The sequence below is a fragment of the Pyxicephalus adspersus genome, chromosome 7, assembly GCF_032062135.1.
Source record: "Pyxicephalus adspersus chromosome 7, UCB_Pads_2.0, whole genome shotgun sequence".
Taxonomy (NCBI): domain Eukaryota; kingdom Metazoa; phylum Chordata; class Amphibia; order Anura; family Pyxicephalidae; genus Pyxicephalus; species Pyxicephalus adspersus.
In genome coordinates, this window is record NC_092864.1 from 12,027,996 (window position 1) to 12,048,517 (window position 20,522).

The 20,522-nt window shown below is 38.8% G+C and overlaps 1 protein-coding gene across 1 annotated transcript; it reads left to right on the plus strand.

Moving 5' to 3' along the window:
- Nucleotides 1-2,404: 2,404 nt before the first annotated feature.
- LOC140335096 (somatostatin receptor type 5-like) lies at nt 2,405-15,067 on the plus strand. The gene is made up of 2 exons (XM_072417476.1): nt 2,405-2,560; nt 11,601-15,067. The coding sequence occupies exon 2, from the start codon at nt 11,612-11,614 to the stop codon at nt 12,617-12,619; it is 1,008 nt and encodes a 335-aa protein (XP_072273577.1). The 5' UTR covers nt 2,405-2,560; nt 11,601-11,611; the 3' UTR covers nt 12,620-15,067.
- Nucleotides 15,068-20,522: the final 5,455 nt, after the last annotated feature.

Here is a 20,522-nt window from a genome sequence, read left to right on the forward strand (position 1 = left end):
TGGGGATACATTGAGGGCAGCATGTGTTTGTGATTTCACCGACACCAGGTGATTGGTTGGATCATCAGACTGCAACATCTGCAAAAACAGTAAAAGTGCACGGTTCTCCCGTATAATTTTATTATGGTTCAGAGTTTGTTAACTCTTAAGGGACACTTCATCTCTTTACCAAGGAATATTGGCTTGAAAAGAACATTGATCGGCAGGTGAGAGCGCTCACTCATTAAAAGGTTAAAGCTCCTAATGAGATTTTACTAAATTTCCGCAGAGCTTGGCAAACTATTACTTCCTCTATGATCCTGAAACTTTTCCGCTTTGCTTATATTTCACCACTATGTTCCCATCAGATGGGACTAAGCTCTTCTGCGCAATGTTTGAAATGTGGAAACCCCAAGGCAGATCTGTACCATATGTTGTGAAATTGGCCAAAAATTAGGTATTTTTGAAGGATGGTGGTGATGTATTCACTCCGAAATTTGGTGAACTATCTACCATTAACTCCCGAATGGGCAAGTACAAATTCAACGCAGTAGAATCGCTAAAGGTTGCAGCAAACTTCTCCTAATACTTTCAATGGTTGCTAAAAAGACCATTCTACATAATTGGATTTTATCCAATTCACTCAAATTATTTCTTGAAAAATGATGGAATGGATAGAAGCCTCGTTATCTAAGGAATCTCCGGTGGGTTGGGGTTTCTTTGAAGTCTGGGAATTGACCAATTGACATATGAAAAAGAGTTCTGTCTACTTTTAAAATGACTGCCTTGTGCGTCTATCGCCTTTTGGGCAACGTTAGTATCATATCGTTCTTTGGCTAATTTGAGCCAATGAGAGTCCACTATGATTCACAGTTTAGTAAGATTTATGTTTATTGAATCACCACATTCTCTACAAAAAAAATATTTTTTTTTGTTTCTTACTCAGGACTGGGGGAGAGGATTGCATTCTGTAACTTTACTATACTATGTTGTACTATACTGGGCACATTGTGTTATTCATCCTGATCCCAATGTTTCTCCACTGTTATTTTCTTTATTACCGCTATTTTGTGTCCAATTCATTATGTTCTGTTACAATGTTGTTACTATAATTTTTACTGATAAAAAACTAAAAAAAGAAAGATGAAAACTGGTTACCCTCACAGACATTTTTTTTAAATTCTGGAGATAACAAAATTAGTAAAAAACCTTGTGCCCCTTTCAGGGGACACAACATGAAAATCCAAAATGAGAATCACCATTCCTGAATCTTGAAAAATAGAAACGGGGCTATAAAGAATTGCCCAGGTTGGAAAGATGTCAATATAAACAAAATATGGTTCTTTTGGATGCTGGATCTGCACCAAACAAGACTGAGCCATTGGTACTTCAGTCTGATTTAGGCAAAAAAAAAAATACTCTGTCATAAGAGTCCTGATGGGCTTTCACCACCATTACCAGCTGTCAACCAGACCTCAACCAACCCAAATCCCTACACTTCACTGAAATAAATCGGTACAGGCGTTTCCATATGGTGCGGCATCCCAGGGTAGTCTGCTGCTAAACTGTATCCATAGACTTAAATGGGAACATTTTTACAAGCCATTTGGAATAAAGTACAACAATGAGGGCAGATATCACATGATGGTGAAATTGTATTTTTTTTTTTTACTCTTTAGAAAATAATATAACAAAAGTTAAGAAAACTCAAATATCCCTTTTAAGAACAGTGCAAGATAAATGCAAAAAAAAAGATTTTGTGATTTTTTTCATTGCCTTCAGGTTGGTCTGCAGCCTCCCGACATGTAATTCCAAATCCTGGAACTTCCCGGAGTTCAGAGCTCTTAAACGGAGATCAGTCACAGATTTTTGGATAAAATACCATTCATACTTACACATTGCCAAACAGATTTCACTTTTTATCACACCCTATCCAAAATTTACAGTAATGCAAACATTCATTACAAATGGCACCTTGATCCAGTATTACAACATCAGGCAAGGCACCACATAAAAAGATAATTTTTTCTATTAAAAATAAATGAGCTGATTTAATGGTAACATATTATGCAACCTATAATGTACTGTTATGGAGTTTTCTTTTTACTTTCATGCAATTAAACTTTCAGCAGCAAAAAGATAAGATAAAAAGAACTCAGGTGATCAAAGGGAGTTGAAATATTCCAGATTCCCAAGTGCGTTTTTTGGCCAAGAAATAGGCGAAGAAGTAGTTTTACAGGTCCAAAAAACTTTCTCCATTACCTCTAGCATGCAAAGTGACCCTGCTAGGGTTAAAACTTTTCCAGGAGCTTTGACAAGCAGACCCTGACAAAAAACTTCACTCCAATGAACATTCTCCATCCTACGGCCCCTCCCAGACCCCTGAGTTCTAGTTGAGGAGGGGCAAACTCTGCTGTGGGAACATTATTTGAGGAAAGACTCCAAGATATGAATGAAAAGGCTTGGAGTGCCTGACCACTGAAGAGGAGCCTTGGCGTTCTCTCTTTTACAAATCCTATTATTCTCAGCAAAATTTAATTCTTCATTGGACACTTTTTTTAATTCATTGCTTCTGGGTCAGGTAAGTTCTATATACCTTACATGCTTGGATTGCTTTAATAGATAAAGGCTACAAAGTTTTTCAAAGCAAGGCAACTTTAAAACTTTTTATTATTTAGGGTAAGGGATAGATTAAAGATATATTTTATATAATAAGAAATGAAAATAATAAACAATAGGAAACAATAAGAAAACAAAATAGACAAGGAATAAATAAAACATACATTGTATATGGATAGATAGATAGATAGATAGATAGATAGATAGATAGATAGATAGATAGATAGATAAATAGACGGTTTAAATAGATATTTATTCTTATTTGATACTGACATTGTTCCTAAAGCCAATTCTTATTATTACAATTTTACAATATAAAGAACTTCAACACCTTTTTCTCATTTTCACAGTTCTATCACCTTTGCCATATAGTGAGACCCTGAAAATTGGAGTATTTGTATATTGTGGGAAACAGATTTACTACAAGCTTAATTAATACATTCCCCCTCCGCTGCTCTATGGTATCATTGTACTAATATAAAAAGGCTCTTGTGTTTAAAATTACATAAGTCAGATGATTCTTGTGATTATCACATCTGACATGTGTACAGCGTCCCCTGACATCACTCATCAATCCGCCATGGGGGATTGAAGAATGACCAATCTGGAAGGACCAATGTGCATTCCTATGAAGGTGAGCACAGTAGGGTGCTACTTGCTCGTCCTCCTCCCTCTCCACTCCCTAGAACAATGCTTGTTCATTTATCCACCACTTTAAATCTGCAGTTGTATACCTAAATCTCTAAGTACCCTGCTTCATACATCTTTAAGACAAATCATTGTAATCTGAGATGATGGTGACAAACTAAAAATGTTGTAAATTTTCACCTTGTTCCCTATTGTTCTAGGATTAATGGTAAATAGGGACTATTGAGTAAAGTGCAGAAGTCCAGTGCAACCAATCAGCATGGGTTTTTTTCAGTCTTTACAGCGTTTCTTTACCTTTTTCATATAGAGAACCTCTTGAAATAACTTTCAGATCTTCAGGGAACCTCTTCTATAATTCCTATATCCACTGCTCACAATATCTTAGTGTGGTCATTGGGAAGAATGTCTCTTATATTGCTGGCCATTGGGTAGACTGCCATTGTTAACAGCCAAAAAGAAAATTTTGGGTCACTTAAACTGACCTGAGAGATACAAATTGCTCATTGCTCAAGGAACCCCTATAAACCTTTGGAGGAACCCTGGTTAAGAAACACTGCTTTACTCCTATGGAGAGGTGACCATTGACGAGTGATAGGGTGTAATGGAATGGTGCACATTGGCATGGGCATTGGCTATGGTCACCAGTGATAGGATGCCATTTATGATTTGTATTTCTGTCTTCCAAGCCTACAAAGCTTCAGTGTGTGGTCAGATTGTTTAGATTGATTTCCCAAGAATGAAAGCAGTTTAAAGATCAATGTTCAAAGCTAAGCAAGCCATAGAAGTTGGTCCACAATCACTTTTCTGTTCTCACTTTTTTAGTAATTAAGGGAAGTTTTGTTTTCTATAATGACTGCACTTTGCGGATTGAAATGACCAAGGAGCCAATTTTCATTAGCCTGATTGAGCAGGGCTTTATTAGTTTTTACAGATGTCTACATCCCAAATGTTCCTAATTTGGAAGGATTGTCAAGATCCAAGTCCTTCTTTCCTCCTCTGTTGTCCCTTTTGGGTGAATTTATACACCTTTATCAAAAAATGTTTTATTTACTAATACAATAGTGTTATTTTGCATCAAACCTTTCATCCATGCTTTATATTTAAAGCTTTGATGAAAATATTTTAAAATTAGATAAAAAATATTGTTTGCTAATTGTTTTTTATGACATGGGTGTGTAATCTGCCGGCATACTTTGGGCCAACAAAAGTGCCCCCATAGTTGGGTGTTATGAGTGTGCACATTTTTAATTTATTATTGTTGAACCAAATTGTATCCTTATAGTGTTTTCAGATCTCAGCCATAATGTAAATTATTATTAATATTATTATTAATAAACAGGATTTATATAGCGCCAACATATTACGCAACACTGTACATTAAATAGGGGTTGCGAATGACAGCCGGATACAGACACTGACACAGGAAGAGGAGAGGACCCTGCCCCGAAGAGCTTACAATCTAGTAGATAATGTAAATGTTTGCAAAGGATATTTACCTGCTAGTGTTCCATCCTCCAGCCATAGGAGGTCCACAACCCCCCATGCCACTCCATCGTCATTGACGCCATGTTCTCCTGTGCCCAGGGCGAATAATCCTAAGGCACCGGACTGGCTAATAGTACCAATATCTGTCTCTTTTTGTCATAAAACTCTTTTTTTGTATCATTTAGGATAAGGTCTGCTTTTAACTGGGGATATTGTCTCCTTTTAGTAGAATTCTTTTCTGCAGAATGTAATTGGAGACGGGTTAATAGAATACAGTCTTGCATACCACAGACAGTATAATCAGCTTCTGTATTATGCCCATCAAAGAGAATCAACTGACACACCAATAGCCTGGAGACATTTTCCTGGTCAGGGAGGGAGGACTTTGAAAACTAAAATGAAATTCCTTCATTCGGGACAGTTTGAAAACAAAAATTTGGCTGATCCATGACATATTTCCATATGATTCTATCAGCATTTACAAAGGATTTATAGTACTTTATAGGTCATCTCTGACCGATCTTTGGATAGCAGATTGGAATTTACTGACAAGTGTAATTACATGCTGGTTTGTTGTTGAGATTTATTGAGCTGGATTCCAAGTTGATTTCAATTGTCATAGCCAGGTCAAGATCAAATGATGGTGTCCAACTCCCACAAGAAATTCCTTATAATAAACAAATGCATTAAGGGAGTCATGGCTCTATTGTAGGAGGGTGTGGAGAGACAAATTACTGATAATCTAACTGCTAGTAAAAGCTCCAAAGAAAGGGTCCAAAGGGCAAGGCAAAATGAGGAATCCTAACAATAGGTAAAAAGTCATTTCTTTGGGAAAAATTAAATATATATAGGAAATACTTTTCATGAGGAGAGCTAAAATGCGTTATACTTTACTTATAGTACTTGTCCAGGCTCCTGTTTATCTTTGTTGTCCCTGCCCCCAGCTCCACACTATGGTTTCTTCTATTATTATTATTACTATTAATAAACAGTATTTACATAGTTCCAACGTATTACGTAGTAAGTAGAAGCAAGCCGAATAGGATGAGGAAGACCATTCCAGAGAGTGGGGGGAGCTCTAGAAAAGTCTTGGAGCCGTGCGTGTGATGAGGTTATGAGTGAGGAAGTCATTAGTAGGTCATCGGAGGAGAGAAGAGAATGGCTGGGGGAGTATTTCTCTATCAGGTCAGAAAGGTAAGTGAGACAAGAACTTAGGGAGGGATTTAAAAGCATAGGAGCTTGAATTTGATTCTCAGGTGAAATGGAAGCCAATGAAGAGAACTACAAAGAGATGCAGCAGTAGAGGAGCGGAGGGAAGGATGGATGAGTCTGACATTCATGATATAATGGGTCTTTATAGGTCTTTAGAGACATGAGGAACTTTGGGAGGAATCCCATAGCATGGCATGGCTATAGAAGTTTATCCGATGTTTATCAGGCAAGTAGATATTCCATTGACAGGCTCCAGGGTAAATAAGTTTGACATATTCTCTTTTACAAGTTCTCTAATAAAATTGTTTTAAAGAGAACCTGTGCTTTGCTCATACAGAGTAAAAGGAACAAACGTACTTACCAGATGGCCCCAACAGCTTCTTATACTTGCACACCTTTCATTCTAACATCACTTTTTCCATTGTAGGGAAGAAAACAAGTACCCAATCCTTTTGATAATGAGGATCTAGTGACTCCCTAGACAGCACGAGCGTGGTGTTTGGTCACATAGGTACCTATTGTTGTCACACAATGGTGGGGTATAAGTCCTCAACCCTGTGTAAGCTTCAAGATGCAACCTTAAGATTACAAAAAGTTTCTACTCTTTACATTTGGCACAGGAATGGAGCTTGAGGGATACAAAGGTCATCTAGGATAAGCAGCTGGTGGGTTCATCATGAAATTGGACCTTTTTGCCACGCTCTGCTTGGACAAAGTACAGGGTCAGTTTAATTTAGAGCTTCATTAATGGCCAAAATGACCTGTTATCCAGATCTGGTCCAGCTCTTGCCTCCTGCTTGCCCTTCTACCTACTTGCCCTTCCCATGACTTTTGGTTCATATTGATGATGGGTTATCCCACTAGCCAGTAACAAGAGCAAAAATTAAAGGGTGCTAACCTAAACTCCTAACCACTTGTCAGATCCAGTTACTATTAAGGTTGTGAATAAATATGATTATTCTGTCTTTGTTTATTATGTGCAGCCTTTCCTTCCAAGCGTTTCCATTTTCCCCTTATCTAATTAAATTTACTTAGTCTAAGCGTGACATTTAATGGCGTTCAGGGGTTAGGGGGGTCATGATGGATCCTACAGATGTTGCCTGTCAACTACCTTACCACATTCTTTCAGAAAGTAGAAGAAAGTTGTGCAGATCTGTCAGACTTTTTGTTACTCTGACCCAATGATTGCTTCAGTTCCCGTATTCCCCATCCTGCCTCCCCAAGCACTACTTTACATTTTCCCATTTATGGTGTCTGTACATTGCTATTGATCTGGCATTTGCATTAACAATAGGAACAATCTGTAACATACGCTGCTCAATAATAGGAACTATTGTCATTATCTAGCCATCTCCTTCCTGCAAAGCTGGAATGTCATTGTTCTAACTGGTGACATCACCTGAGCCCTAAGTGTCGGAGAGTCCACATCTTATCACATCTCTTATTTCTTTCTTGTTGGTGGTTCTTCCTACCATGGGCTACATCTTCTGTAGAAAGGTGTCATTGGGGGCTAATAAATAAAAGAAGTTATAAACTAAATCAAATTCACCACTTTTCTTCAAAAACTTTTCAGAACAAACTTGTAGTACGAAACCTGTGAACTAGTATGATGGAAGGGATAGAGGGTTCAATGGCACCCCATTATGTATTACTTTGCCCACTAGGGCACAGTGACAGATTCCTTTTGTTAGCCCACTTCCCTTCAGCTTTTTTCACCTTCTGGAGTTCTTGGATGTTCCCAGTCCTTCTGAATTTGGGAGAGCTATGACCTTCACCCCTTCCTCCGACTATGGACCCAAAGTGGCCAAGCCCAAGCACTGCCATATGGGGGGCAGGCAAAGGGTCATATGCCTTGGGTATACAATGGGCTTTAGGAGGCAAATGAGGTTATACAGGGGTAGGTAAGGTAGGTATCAGTGGGAAGGGAAGCGGGTTTTAAGAGAGGCTGTTCCTTTGCCTATCTAGATTCATTTTAAATAGACTTCTAAAGGAGCGCTTGGAACCCATCCACTCCTTTTTTATTTTTTAAAAGTATAGGGGGCTAAAATGTTTCTTTGTTTTAGATTGAGAGGTTAAGACAATCAGTTTATTTATTCCCATTGGAGAAATTTCCCTTCATTCCTTTCCTGATGGCACAACAGTGAGTTTACAAGGCAAGACATTTCTCCAGCAAATCTTTTCTTAGAAAGTTTTCCCCAGATCAAATGTCCCCATTGGAAGAATAAGCTTCAACATGAAAATGTTTGTTTTCCATTACATTCTGTCTTGATAATAAAGGTCAAGACAATAAGAAAGGTCATCTTTGGAGCAGAGAACACACTAAAATATTGACAGGAATTAATATTTTTCACACTATAGGAAAACCCCCAAAAGTTTGAGTTACTTATACATAGCAGAGCTAAACCCAGATGAATAACCAGGCTGTGTTCCAGTGCCAGGCGTCGCCTTTCTTATTCTCTTTTTTCATCCCGGCACTCGCAGGCTCACCACCTGTCCTTTTTTACAATAATTACCTGCCTGATTATAAAAAATTAAAATTGGAACTTCAAGGTGTAGGACTACCTTCCATCCGTACCCTTATTGAGTGACCACCATTTATCAAGCCAATTTCCCACCATCACAAAAAAAGCAGGAGATAAATTTTGGCTTCTTTTCACATAGGTGAAATTATAAGAGGTCCCCTTTACAGAGCAAAATACAATTTTGCAGCTGTATAAATCAGCCCAACTCATTTTACATTTAGGTTGAATAAACTGATTCATCATTGGATGTTAACATTTTTTCGAGAGTTTATATTTGAGTTTATTCAACAAAACATGTTACTGAATGATGCAGGCTATTTATGGAAGGTTTTTATCTTGCAATTTTCCTTCATGGGAAACGTCAATTTCATCTATTTATAAACCTTTCTGGCACATTTCCCCAATGGTTTTTCTAGTTTTTTCCAAAATGAAGATAACCCAGCATGCCGTAGTCTACAGACAGAGGTCTGCTATTTGTAATGACTTTTTTTGAACAATTACTACCATAAAGCAGAAGCAATCTATCATTTATAAGCTTCTCAGATCTGGGTATGCTCTATAAACAATAATGCTTTGTTTATTTAATTAAAAAGCAATAAGAGTCAAGGCCAATTGAATAACTGAAGAGTTTGTATACAATAAAAGGGAATTTGCACTGTCACCAAAGTTAAATTACATCAAAAACCAACATCATTGTTTTCAATTAGCAAACAACAGAAAACAGTTAAACTCCCCCCTTCAACTTTTTCTTTTCTATCCCATCCCATTGGGGACATACTGTTCACTCTTCATTTCCTGTCTTGTATACCCGAAAGCAGGCAAGAAATCCTTCCAAAGTGAAGGAAATGCCTCTTTAGACAGCTGTTGCAGGAACAAGTGTCCTTACTGGAAATGACCCTTGATTGCTATTCCAATGACAACTTGTTGGATGTTGCAATACAAACTTTGCAGGGGATCAATTCCCCCAACACAATTTACAAAGCCAGAAAGAAAAATGGTTTTCAAGAGTTTAGGTTTCATCTGGATATGTGAATGACCGTTTCCTTATATTAATTACATCCTCATGCTGTAACAAGAGATTCTAAGTCACCATTGAATGAGAGCTTTACCTTCTTGAACATGGGGGAGCCTTTGAAATACTTTTCAGGTCTTCATGGAACCCCTTATATAGTTACTTTATCCATGGCTTAGTACATTATTGTGGTGGTTAGTAGGAAGAATGCCTCTTACATTTCGAGCCATTGGGAACAAAGACACCATTACAGATAGAATTACTCAATGCTCAAGGAACCCCTAGCAGTCCATGGAGGAACCATAAGGTTTACATGGAACCTTGGCTCAGAAGCACTGTTCTGAAATCTTGTAGTCCTTTAATTTTATGTTCTTGTATATAGAAAAGCCTTAACTTGTAAGGGGGACTATCTCCCAGAAATAGCTTGCCCCAGGGGGTTTATCACTTTTAAGTTCCTGCAATTTTAAAGAAAAAAAAGGTTTAGGCTATGTTCACACTAGCCATGAGGTTGTGGTGCAGTTTCTGCTCTCCCATGCCAGAGAACTGCTACCTCTGAGAAGAAGCTAATTGTAGTTTCTTCCCATGGTAGACCCATGAAGAAAGAATGGGGCTGACAAATGTGCAGACACTGGTTCTTTAAGAAGCAGTGCTACAGTGCCAGTGTCTGCGTGGGTGGCAAAGTGCCAGCTGCTGGAAGCAACATGGAATAGCTTGATCCCAAAACAGATCTGAACCTGCCCTGAGACCTGAATTACATTTTTAGTGCTTTACTTTAAGTTGGTAGGTAAAGCAAAAGGACCAGTAAATGGGGGAATGACTAAAACTTGAGTTTCTACAGCCGGTGAACAGAGCTCCACAAAAAGGTTTGACTGTAGCACTTCTTCTTCGGCACCATCATTGGGTTGCCTTATTGAAAAAAGCGCCCTGGTGCCTAAAACTTAAAACACAGCATTTCCTAACAAACTACCATTCCACCACATTGCCTAGCAGGGGATGGGCTGCAAATACCACCTCGGCCTAGGAAGGAGAGCTTCCTGAGGACTCTCTAGGAACATTGGGCCTGATTTATACAAGCTCTCCAAAGCTGGAGAGGATACACTTTCATGGGTGATCCAGCAAACCTGGAATGGATCTGGTCCAGGGTTCAAAACATTTGCTAGCAAATTTCAAATGATTTAAAAGTAATCCATTCCAGGTTACTCAGCTTCACTGATGAAAGTATATCCTCTCCAGCCTTGGAGAGCTTTATTAAATCAGGCCCATTGACTTTTGGCAAAGCTAGGTCCAACCCACGTATGACAAGCTCACCCCTGCTTGGGTATTTGACAAAACAGACCAGGCCCCATCCGTGATACAGCTAATCCTTGGGTGCAATACTCTGCAAAACAAACTGCAAAATGCAGTAAGACTGCCAGGGAATGCTCCCCTACATTGGCTTTAGAGACACTTTAAAAAATGTGTAGCTCCATTTCCTTATCAGTTCCTGTTTGTTCTAATGGAATTGTGTTCAATTCTAAATTCAAATTTGGCTCAGCTTGAAGAAACCATTTGTTTTAATTTTGGATAGCTAGAGATGGCTGATAGCTGTCAACTTTTCAATATTGTGTCCCAATTTGTGAGGTTTCACATGGCCTCACTTTGCAAGGCATATACATTTGGCCAGGAATCTAGGAGGCATTGTTCCCAATGACCATTAGGTCAATGTACTGTGAGCTGTGGATATAGTAATTATAGCGGGGGTTCCCTGAAGACCTGAAGGTTATTTTAAGGGGGTCCCTCATGTTAAGAAGGTTGGAGACACTGCTCTAGTCCATGTTTAGTTTGACAGGACCCACTACCTAGAAAATCAGGGAAAATCCTAAAATGGTGAAAGTTGTTCTAAAAGTGGATTCCCTTCACTTTTGGCAGATTTCTTCCAACGTCCTTGTGCATTGCCAATACAAGAAGTGAACTAATAGCTGACAGCTAAGACTAAAAAAAAATCTAATATGGGTTCAATGTCCAAAAGTAACACAAAAATACTTTAAAATGTTACAGATCTTCCAATGCTTCCTCAAAACTGTAAATGTGACCTATTATTGTGCTTCAGCCATTGAAATGACTGTGATTATTTTGCTTTTCAGAAAAAAACAAGATGGATAACACCACTGACATAATATTCGATGACAATCAGACCTTGTACGACGATTATGAATTCAATGAAACTGAAGTCTACAGTGAGCAGTCCGAGCAGTCCCTATTGTTCATTCCTTATTTGTTTGTCTCTGCCTTTGGCCTTGTGGCGAATACGCTGATCCTCTATTTGATTCTACGTTTTCAAAAGATGTGGACACCTACCAACATCTACGTGTTCAGTCTAGCTCTTGGTGATATCATCCACATGGTATGTCTTCTGCTTTTTGCCTCGGAAATTGCCAACATTACCTGGCCCCTGGGAAATTTTATGTGCAGACTTTTCTGGGCTTTTACAGCATTATTACCTTTTAGCAACGCTTACTTCCTGGTCATAATGTCCATCGATGTTTTTATCCAGCAGTGTTTCCATGAATTTTCAAAAAAGAGACTTGGCCCCAGAGTGTCAGTGGTGACCAGCATCATTGTATGGATTGTAAGCCTATTACTCGGAATCCCATTTTTCATTTTCAGTGGCCTGACTAGCGGTTGCAATTGTCAGATCACATGGCCCAACCCTTCAGCATTCTGGAACTTGACCTTCATATCTTACAGACTTGCCTTGGATTTTTTGTTTCCCGTGTTGTTGGTCAGTTTCTTTCTCATCCTAACTGGTGTTTGTTTCCGAAACAAAGACAAGCAAAATGAATCAAGATCTGGAACCATTAAGGAGAACTTCATCATGATTTTGGTTCTTATGCTCGTGTATTTTGTCTTTTGGCTTCCCATGCAGGTCTTGGAAATGATGTCAGCCACTGTGGGCAATCTGGGACTTAATGAAGGTTCCTATTACGTTATTAGCCTAATACCATACTTGAAAAGTTGCGTCTATCCTGTTCTCTATGGATTTCTTTCCCAAAGTTTTAAAGAGGCACTTTTTGCTGTTTTGTACTGCAAAAATACTCAGAACAGTAGCAACCCACCCAACAATTCTTCTGATAAACAAGAAGAGAAAATGTCTTCCTGTTAGCTTAAAAATTTTTAAATTTCTTTTGACTTTGAATTGCTACTTGGAACACAACTGTACTCAATTTCACAAGAATAACATATTTTTATGGGATTTGAAGAACATCAGTATTATGTGTATCTAAGATGTTCTCATCTAAAAAAAAAAACTTAATGTCAGGGAGACCTATTGTTTCTGGACCCCATACTAACCAGGGGCATAACTGCAGAACATGGAGCCCCATAGGTTGCCAGAGGCCCTGTGATGGTGGTCTCTGGCAACCCCCTTTGTGGCACCTGTAGATGTCAACTGTGACAATATGCCTAAATCAATGACAGTTTGGAAGAAAAGACTATAAGAACTTTAGCTTTCATTGTCCAATATGGCCAAGGCCAAACCTAATTATTGGAGAAAATTGGCTTTGGTTAGGCAGCTCTCCTAATCTTCCATCCATTGTTGGAGTCCAATACAGAGTCCAATATAGCCTAAGCTTCCATCCATTGTTTGAGTCCAATACAGAGTCCAATATAGCCTAAACTTCCATCCATTGTTGGAGTCCATTATGGAGTCCAATATATCCTAAACTTCAATCCATTGTTGGAGTCTAATATAGCCAAGGGACACGTTTGATTCCTGCAGATAACTGGTTTTGGTTGGGCAGCCGTCCTAAGCTTGGGGACACAAAATGATGATAGAAAATGTAACATATAGTCCAAGGGAATAGTCCAAGGGATGTCCTTCTATTAGCTACGTAAGTCACTTATCTGGATATTGTCTAGGAAACTATATGTTTCCAATATAAAGTACCTTAGAGTCCTCTCGTCTCAGTCCAAACAATTTTCAAATCCTTAATGACGAGTGAGTATCTGAGCTTCATTTAATCTTGTTGGCTGTATTATCTTCTGTCACCGTTACAGCTCACCAAATGTTTTGACAATATCAGATCTCAGGAACTTAATGTAAACTCTATGCCCACCTAATAGAGGCTGAGGCAGAAGAAGGGAAAAAAATACAGTCCATAGTTAAGCAAATGCTCCACACTGCCCAGATGATGCTGAAGAGACCTGTACCTAACAACAGTTGTGATGGATCCTGTAGACTCTGTAGATTCTGATTCTGTAGATTCTGTCTGAGGTCAACTTTTCTAGACTGGAGATGGCCTTCCTAATAGCAGTTACACAGACCCCAATGGCTATTCTTAACACCACTGCCTAAAACTATGAAGCACATAGAGACTGCCATTTAGCTTCCATGAAAGTGAGTTGAATAATACAGTATGCAATTTGTGGATAGCGTATGTATGAATGGATTTGATATTCCGAAAACAGAATAAAAAAAAATCTAGCACTGAAAGGTAACAAAAGGGCACTTGGAAGAAGCTCCAGCTTCAGCTACTGTAACAAGAAGTGGACTTTCTGAATCTTTGCATGTGGTACAGTTATTTCTCTAAATCAGTCTTTCTCAACCTTTTTAACATAGGGTATTTGGTGAAATACCTTTCAGGTCTTCAGGGAACCCCTGCTATAATTACTATATACACAGCTCACAGTACATTAGCCTGGAGGTCAGTGAGAAGAATTCTCTCCCAAAAGGATCATTGGTGTCACTTAAACTGACCTGAGAGGCACAAATTACTCAAGGAACCTCCAGCAAGCTCTGGAGGAACCCTGGAGAAACACCAACCTAATCTTTATGTGTGCATTGGGGTGTTATTAAAATTAATGGCAACATAAAGCAACACCCATATGCTGTAAATACACAGTTGTATCTGCATGGGGCTTTTTTTCATCCTAATTACATCCATATACACATTCACCCATGGTTAAACCAGGGACACAATCTCAGGATTCATGGGACACATAGTCCCAATAGACTATAGAAGATGACATGAAGCTTCTACACAGACATTCCTCGAGGTATAGCTGGATAATCGTTGGCTTTTAATGGCTTCAGAAATGTTATTAATAAGAATTTATTCTTTACACAGCCCCTAAAGTCAAAAAAATACATGAGTTGGGCAGAAGAAGAATATATGATAGGAAGGCAAAAGTACCAGAGATGAGCTTTGCGTTTATGCAACTAACTGGTCTATTGTATATGACAATAGTAATGTTCACTATGTAAGAATCCAGTAAACCAATCATTTCAAATCTTACTAAAAAGCTGGCTTCTGATTGGTTGCTTCATGTTTATGTGTTGCTTTATACAATTTATGGAACAAGCTCTCATGATGCTGTTTCAGCTCCTGACTTTCCTTAAGGTTACGAAGCATTAAGTGTATTTACTGTAAATATATTTTGTCCTGGTGTGGTTTTTGCCTAGACAATGAAAGCAATGTATTCATTTATTCTTATCTATTATCACCATCCATTTTATTCTTAAACTGATCCTCCTTCACAAGCTTGTCTGGTCATGTACTTTCCTGACTCATGTGTTTAAGAATTTAAATAAAGTTATTATTTTTTTATGGTATTATTCTTGGATTCAGACTTATGACTTCGGTAAGACGATACGCTCGTGCAATTATCCTCTGCATGCCTCTTAAAGCTGAAGCAGCGTTTTCTGTTTATTGCCAAACCTGATTTAACTAGCACAAACAAAACAGACCAAAGATGTGACTTTTTAAGCAGCAAATATAACATTAAATGCTTTTTACATCAAAACATTTTTATTAAAATCACAGCAAACAAAATACAATTTATTGATAATTTGGGTAAAGACATTAAAAAAAAATGATCACCATGTGAGATAAACATTTGAATTTCAAGAACAGTAAGGTGAGGTCTCTAGATGAAAGATTTTTCTACGCGTTTCGCAGAACTATGTATGTTTCATCAGGAGATCTAGAGAACTTACATTTGACAAGATTGTAAATATTCATAAATATTCAAAATAAAATGAATTCACATATTTACATATACACACACTCTTCACATAAATTATATTTATCCTTATCTCATTTATTTAAAGTAATAATACAGAACAGGCAAAAAATTAACACGGCCACATTCGCCCATCACTACTCCTCTACCAGACGGGGCAGTGCCGCATAGCAAATCTAGATAGGCAACAATAATAATCTATTTGCAGGAAAAACATCTCCCCTATATGTATTTCTTTGGTGCATTTAGCTGCTCGCCCAGTGTGGCGTTTTAATAATTATTAGTCCTTTCAAATAATTGCTTTTTTTTGTTTTTTTACAGAATATAGAACATGGTTATTACAGAATCCTATTTTTGGCTTGAGCTGTCCTGTAACAGTAATTGAAAGCACAATGTATTTTCAGTATGACTCAGGAAATGTTCTCCATTCTAGTCCGAAATTTTAAGCAAGAAAACTTGTAGCTTAATGGCATGGCGGTCTATTGTCTATTGTCCAGGCCAAGCGGTGAAAATCTCCCTTTAAACACCCCATTGATCAAAATAAACAACTGTTTGTGTAATCATTTTCTGACATTTTTCCACCTCTAGAAGCATTTATCAGTCCACATACAAGGCCCCGGTTGTGTCGGTGTTCAATGATCCTGATTAACACTGACAGTTCATACAGTTTGCAAGAGACGGAGGTGACATTTAAATAAGGGATTAAAGGACTTCTGTGCTAGACTGAGCCAAAATTTTGTTTTTCTTTGTTCTGTTAATTAAATAAAACTGTGAAATGGCTCTGCCATGGCTGAAAGGTTCCTTCCTCTAATTTCTGTAATTCTAAAGGGCACTGCATAGGAATGTTGGGTAGAGATTGCGGTGTTGGTGGTAATGGGGGTGTGTTGGGGGATTAGGGTCAACTGATGCTCCAGCCTTGCTCTGTGAAGCTATGTTAATGGCCTAGCGCATTGTCTAGGCTTGGCTTCTCTCCAAGTCTACAGACCACACATAAGCCATCAGTTGGAATGGTAAAGGACAAAAGTTGGATTGTTAAAGTGCTTTGAAGAGAACTTCAAGCAGGGGTACTGATTTATCTATGGCAAAGAACGTGGATCGTGGCATTGATGAGTGGCAGATACAAAGCCCTTCTTGGACCAGAAGACCATGGCCAGGCTACACAGTAATGGCTGTAGGGAGGGTAAGTATTTGTCCACAATGAACCCCGCAATAGTGGGGGTTGAACGCAGAAAATGAGAAACTCTGTATCCTGTAAAAGGACAGAAGGACTGTAAGCTTGAATGAGCATTGGGAAACCTTTATGATGACAGTGATCTACATGAAGACTTGATCTTTTTTCCTGGCCCATAGAAGAGGAATGGATTGGGATAAAAAAGACAATTTTGACATTGAAAAAACAACACTAACATATTGTATTTATTGTACTAAAATGGCACTCACAGCCCTTGCTGCTTGTGACCTCATGTGCTAAATAGGACTGCGGGACCCGGAATTGGGAATCTACCCCACCCTACTCCTGCAGGTTCCCAGTTAATCCAGCCCCAGGACAGAAATTTTAAACAACCAGCACGGAAACTAGAAATTCTCTGATGGTTTCACCTAAGTAGTAAAACCTGAGAAACCTTGGTCGCTATTGTTCATCCAAGACCTTTTCCGGCACCAGGTGCCATGGTTGTCTCTGTGTTACAATATTTTGGAGCTAGAAGGCTGGTTTGTGTTCTAGAGGTCCTCAGCAGATGGGACCTTGTATGGAGTTCCATTTATATAGGGTGAGAGTTGGTGTTACAGGCAGAATTAGTTTCAGGGCTACAAGGAGGGTTACTATAGATCAATGGATGGTTTATCTTCTGGTGGAGTTTATGGACAGGCATTGTAAGTGTTAGGATTTCTGGAAATTTTGGGCTACAGAGAGGGTTAGGTTTACATAAAGGTCTAGTGTTTGTTTTTGGTTTGTATTGAAGACTACAAAGAGCGTTAGGATTACAAAGCAGGGTGAAACAGTGATAGAATTAGAACTTCGAGCTTAACATGGACATGCAGTGTAAATTTTAGTTTTGCAGGAAGGATTGGACTACCATAGAGATAGACAGAGCTCTCCAATACTGGAGAAGAAAAACTATCTTGGGTAAACCCAGGTGATCCAGCAAAACTGAAATAGATTTGGTCAATGATTGAAAACATTTGCCAAATAATAGAAAATTATTTTTGAAATTCAATGCAGGTTTGCTGGATTACCCAGGTGTAACTTCTCCAGTCTTGGAGAGCTTTAATAAAACAGTCACATTCAGGGTTACCTGGACAGACAGTGTAAGTGTTGGGAATGCGGAAATAGGGTACGGGTAGATTACCACTGGGCACTCAATATTAGTGGTAATATTGAGATTGAGAATTTTCTGTTAAGAATTGCCAACAAAAAGAATATCGGGGGGAATAATGGAAAGCGTAGACCAAGTCAGAACTAGGTGGTGGAGGAACTCGGGGGTAGGTGAAAGGAACCGTTAAGTATGCAGGAACATTAAGTATGCAGGAAAACCAAGTTTTGTGGCAGTGAGCCATTCTTTCTTACCACCCGTAAAGTGGACAGGCGTAATAAGTTCAGCTTTTTGTTTTGACCTGTTGCCTTAAAAGACCTCACAATACCCTTAAATCCCTTGTATTTCACATTATACCTTGGAAACCATATTCCAACTTATACATTGACATGGAACTTCTTAATAATCCACATGTTGACTTTGTAGAGATTGAATTTTGATTGTATGTTTTTAAAACTAGGGAAAGAGACCACCGGGGCTAAATTACATGGTGAGATCTTACCACGCCAGGCATGTTGGAGTTTCTCAGTCTCACCTACTTTATAAAAGCCTAACTGTAATCTAAGAAGGCCAATTTAGGCAAGAAAAAAAAAAGAAGGCTGCATTTTTCCTTCTTAGCTCAATCAAGCTCCAACTTTTAAGATGCTTTCAGACAGAAATAAAGGCTTATCAGCCTGTTCTCTTCCCCTATTAAATCTGCAGACCCATGGAGCGATGAATCACGCAGGCAGCAAAATGGCTTTTTCCCAAGCTGTGAAATCGCTAACCCCATCTGGCATCAAGCAGTACAAGAGGAACGGAGAGATGGATTAAAAAAATAGGAATTGGTTTACGCTATGGTCAATGCCAGAAAAGTGTAAATGGCTGTATATTACAACTTTGTCAAAAGTAAGGTGTAAAATAACAGAAAGAAGGCTGACTGGTAACTTACTATTTAAAGAATAACTCCAAGCCTTTTTTTTAACTTTAGAATAATATGGGGGAAAGGGGTCAGACTTTATTTATGTTTATTTTTGCTAGTTGTTGCCCGTTGGAGAGAGTGACCACCTATTTTGTCCTAATGACCACTGACTTTCTCTTAATTGCTAGGAAAGACAGAAGGAATGGGCGGCATGGTGGCTCATAGGTTAGCCCTCTTGCCTTTGCAGCGCTGGGTCCCAGGTTCAAATCTCAGCCAGGATACTATCTTCAAAGTGATTGTATGTTCTCCCCATGTTTGTGTGGGTTTCCTCCGGGTACTCCAATTTCATCCCAAAAAGACAAAGTTAGGCTAATTAGCTTCCCCCCAAAATTGACCCTAGACTATGGTAATAACATATGACTATAGTAGGGACAGCTAGTGACATGACTGTGGACCTTATAAAGTGCTGCGTAATATGTTGTGGCTATATAAATACAAAATATTAATAAAAGGAAACATGGCTATGGGACTTAGGGTACCTACTGTACAAACCGTGAAATTGAATCCTCTGCTTTCTTTCTCTGGTCACCTTACCCTTCTTTCAAACATAAACCCCATCTCTTTTCATGTGGATTTTCTTGAATTTCATGTGAACTGAAGGTTGTGAGATGGATCAGCATGGGAACCAGGCATTGAGCTTTTTTTTGCAGAAAAGGCCACCAGTGGCTTTGCTGGTATCTCTATCAGCTCAGGTTTCCTTTTATTATGAGCAGGTGAACCCTACAATTGTTTCCTTTTAGTCTGTTAAGTATAACAAGGAAAGTATTCTGTTCCATAATTTGGTTCAGATACACTTTATCTGTCTTCTGGGGTGGACAGGGAGCAGCAAGGGAGGAGAACACTAATGCGTTGATGTTCCTGTGTTGATATTAGCCTGAGAATTACTAAACAAGCCTCGGATTTCATCGCTGGCTCTGTGTGGTCAGATTAGACAAGTCACAATATCTGTTATTAATTGGATAAATCTGCTGCACTGACATCCATTGTAAACGTCCAGCAGATGTTCTGGTTGGGTATTGCAGAAGAACATTTATGGGAAGGAACACATAAAATAGACATAAAATACAGATGGATTATCTATGGTAGGGGTGATTGGTGTTTAGCAATGGATTCAGAGGGTCTAAGGGGGGCCAAGCTATCTTATGCCATTATTCTTCCATTCAATGCAGTTTGCAAGGCGCATTTAGAGTGCCAATAGGAATTAACTGCAACCCAACGCATGTCCAATGCATTGCTGTGTGTTGCATTACTGCCCACCATGTCAAGCTTACATTAGCACACTTAGTGGAAACCAGATCTTAGATATGTTTAAGGCAAACCTATCACCACATTTTTTCCATGATATAAAAAGGTGGCTTTCCACCTTATAGTAACCCTATATCCTGTAAAAATGTGGCTTCCATTTCTTTTTTATTTACATTTTTTTATACATTTTTGGGAGGACCCCTCCCCTTCCGTCTTTACCTCCGCAACTGAATGGGAAACTTTAAGCCTCTTGGGACACTTGCATCACATATCCCAGGAGGCTGTGGGCTCTTCTTTTGCGCATACCTGAGAACGAGCATATGTCATTAGGAGCTTTCCTATAATGTAAAAAAGTGCTCAATCTCAGTGAGATCAGCCTTTTTTTTCTATATTTTTGGGAAAACACGTCACCCGATTTTGAGCTAATGCAATGTGAAATTGGTAGACGTGTGAAGATCCCAGAAGGAGGTAAAAAGAAGATGGTGGTGGTATGCTAAGTGCCGAGCCAGTGTGGGATTCACTCGCTT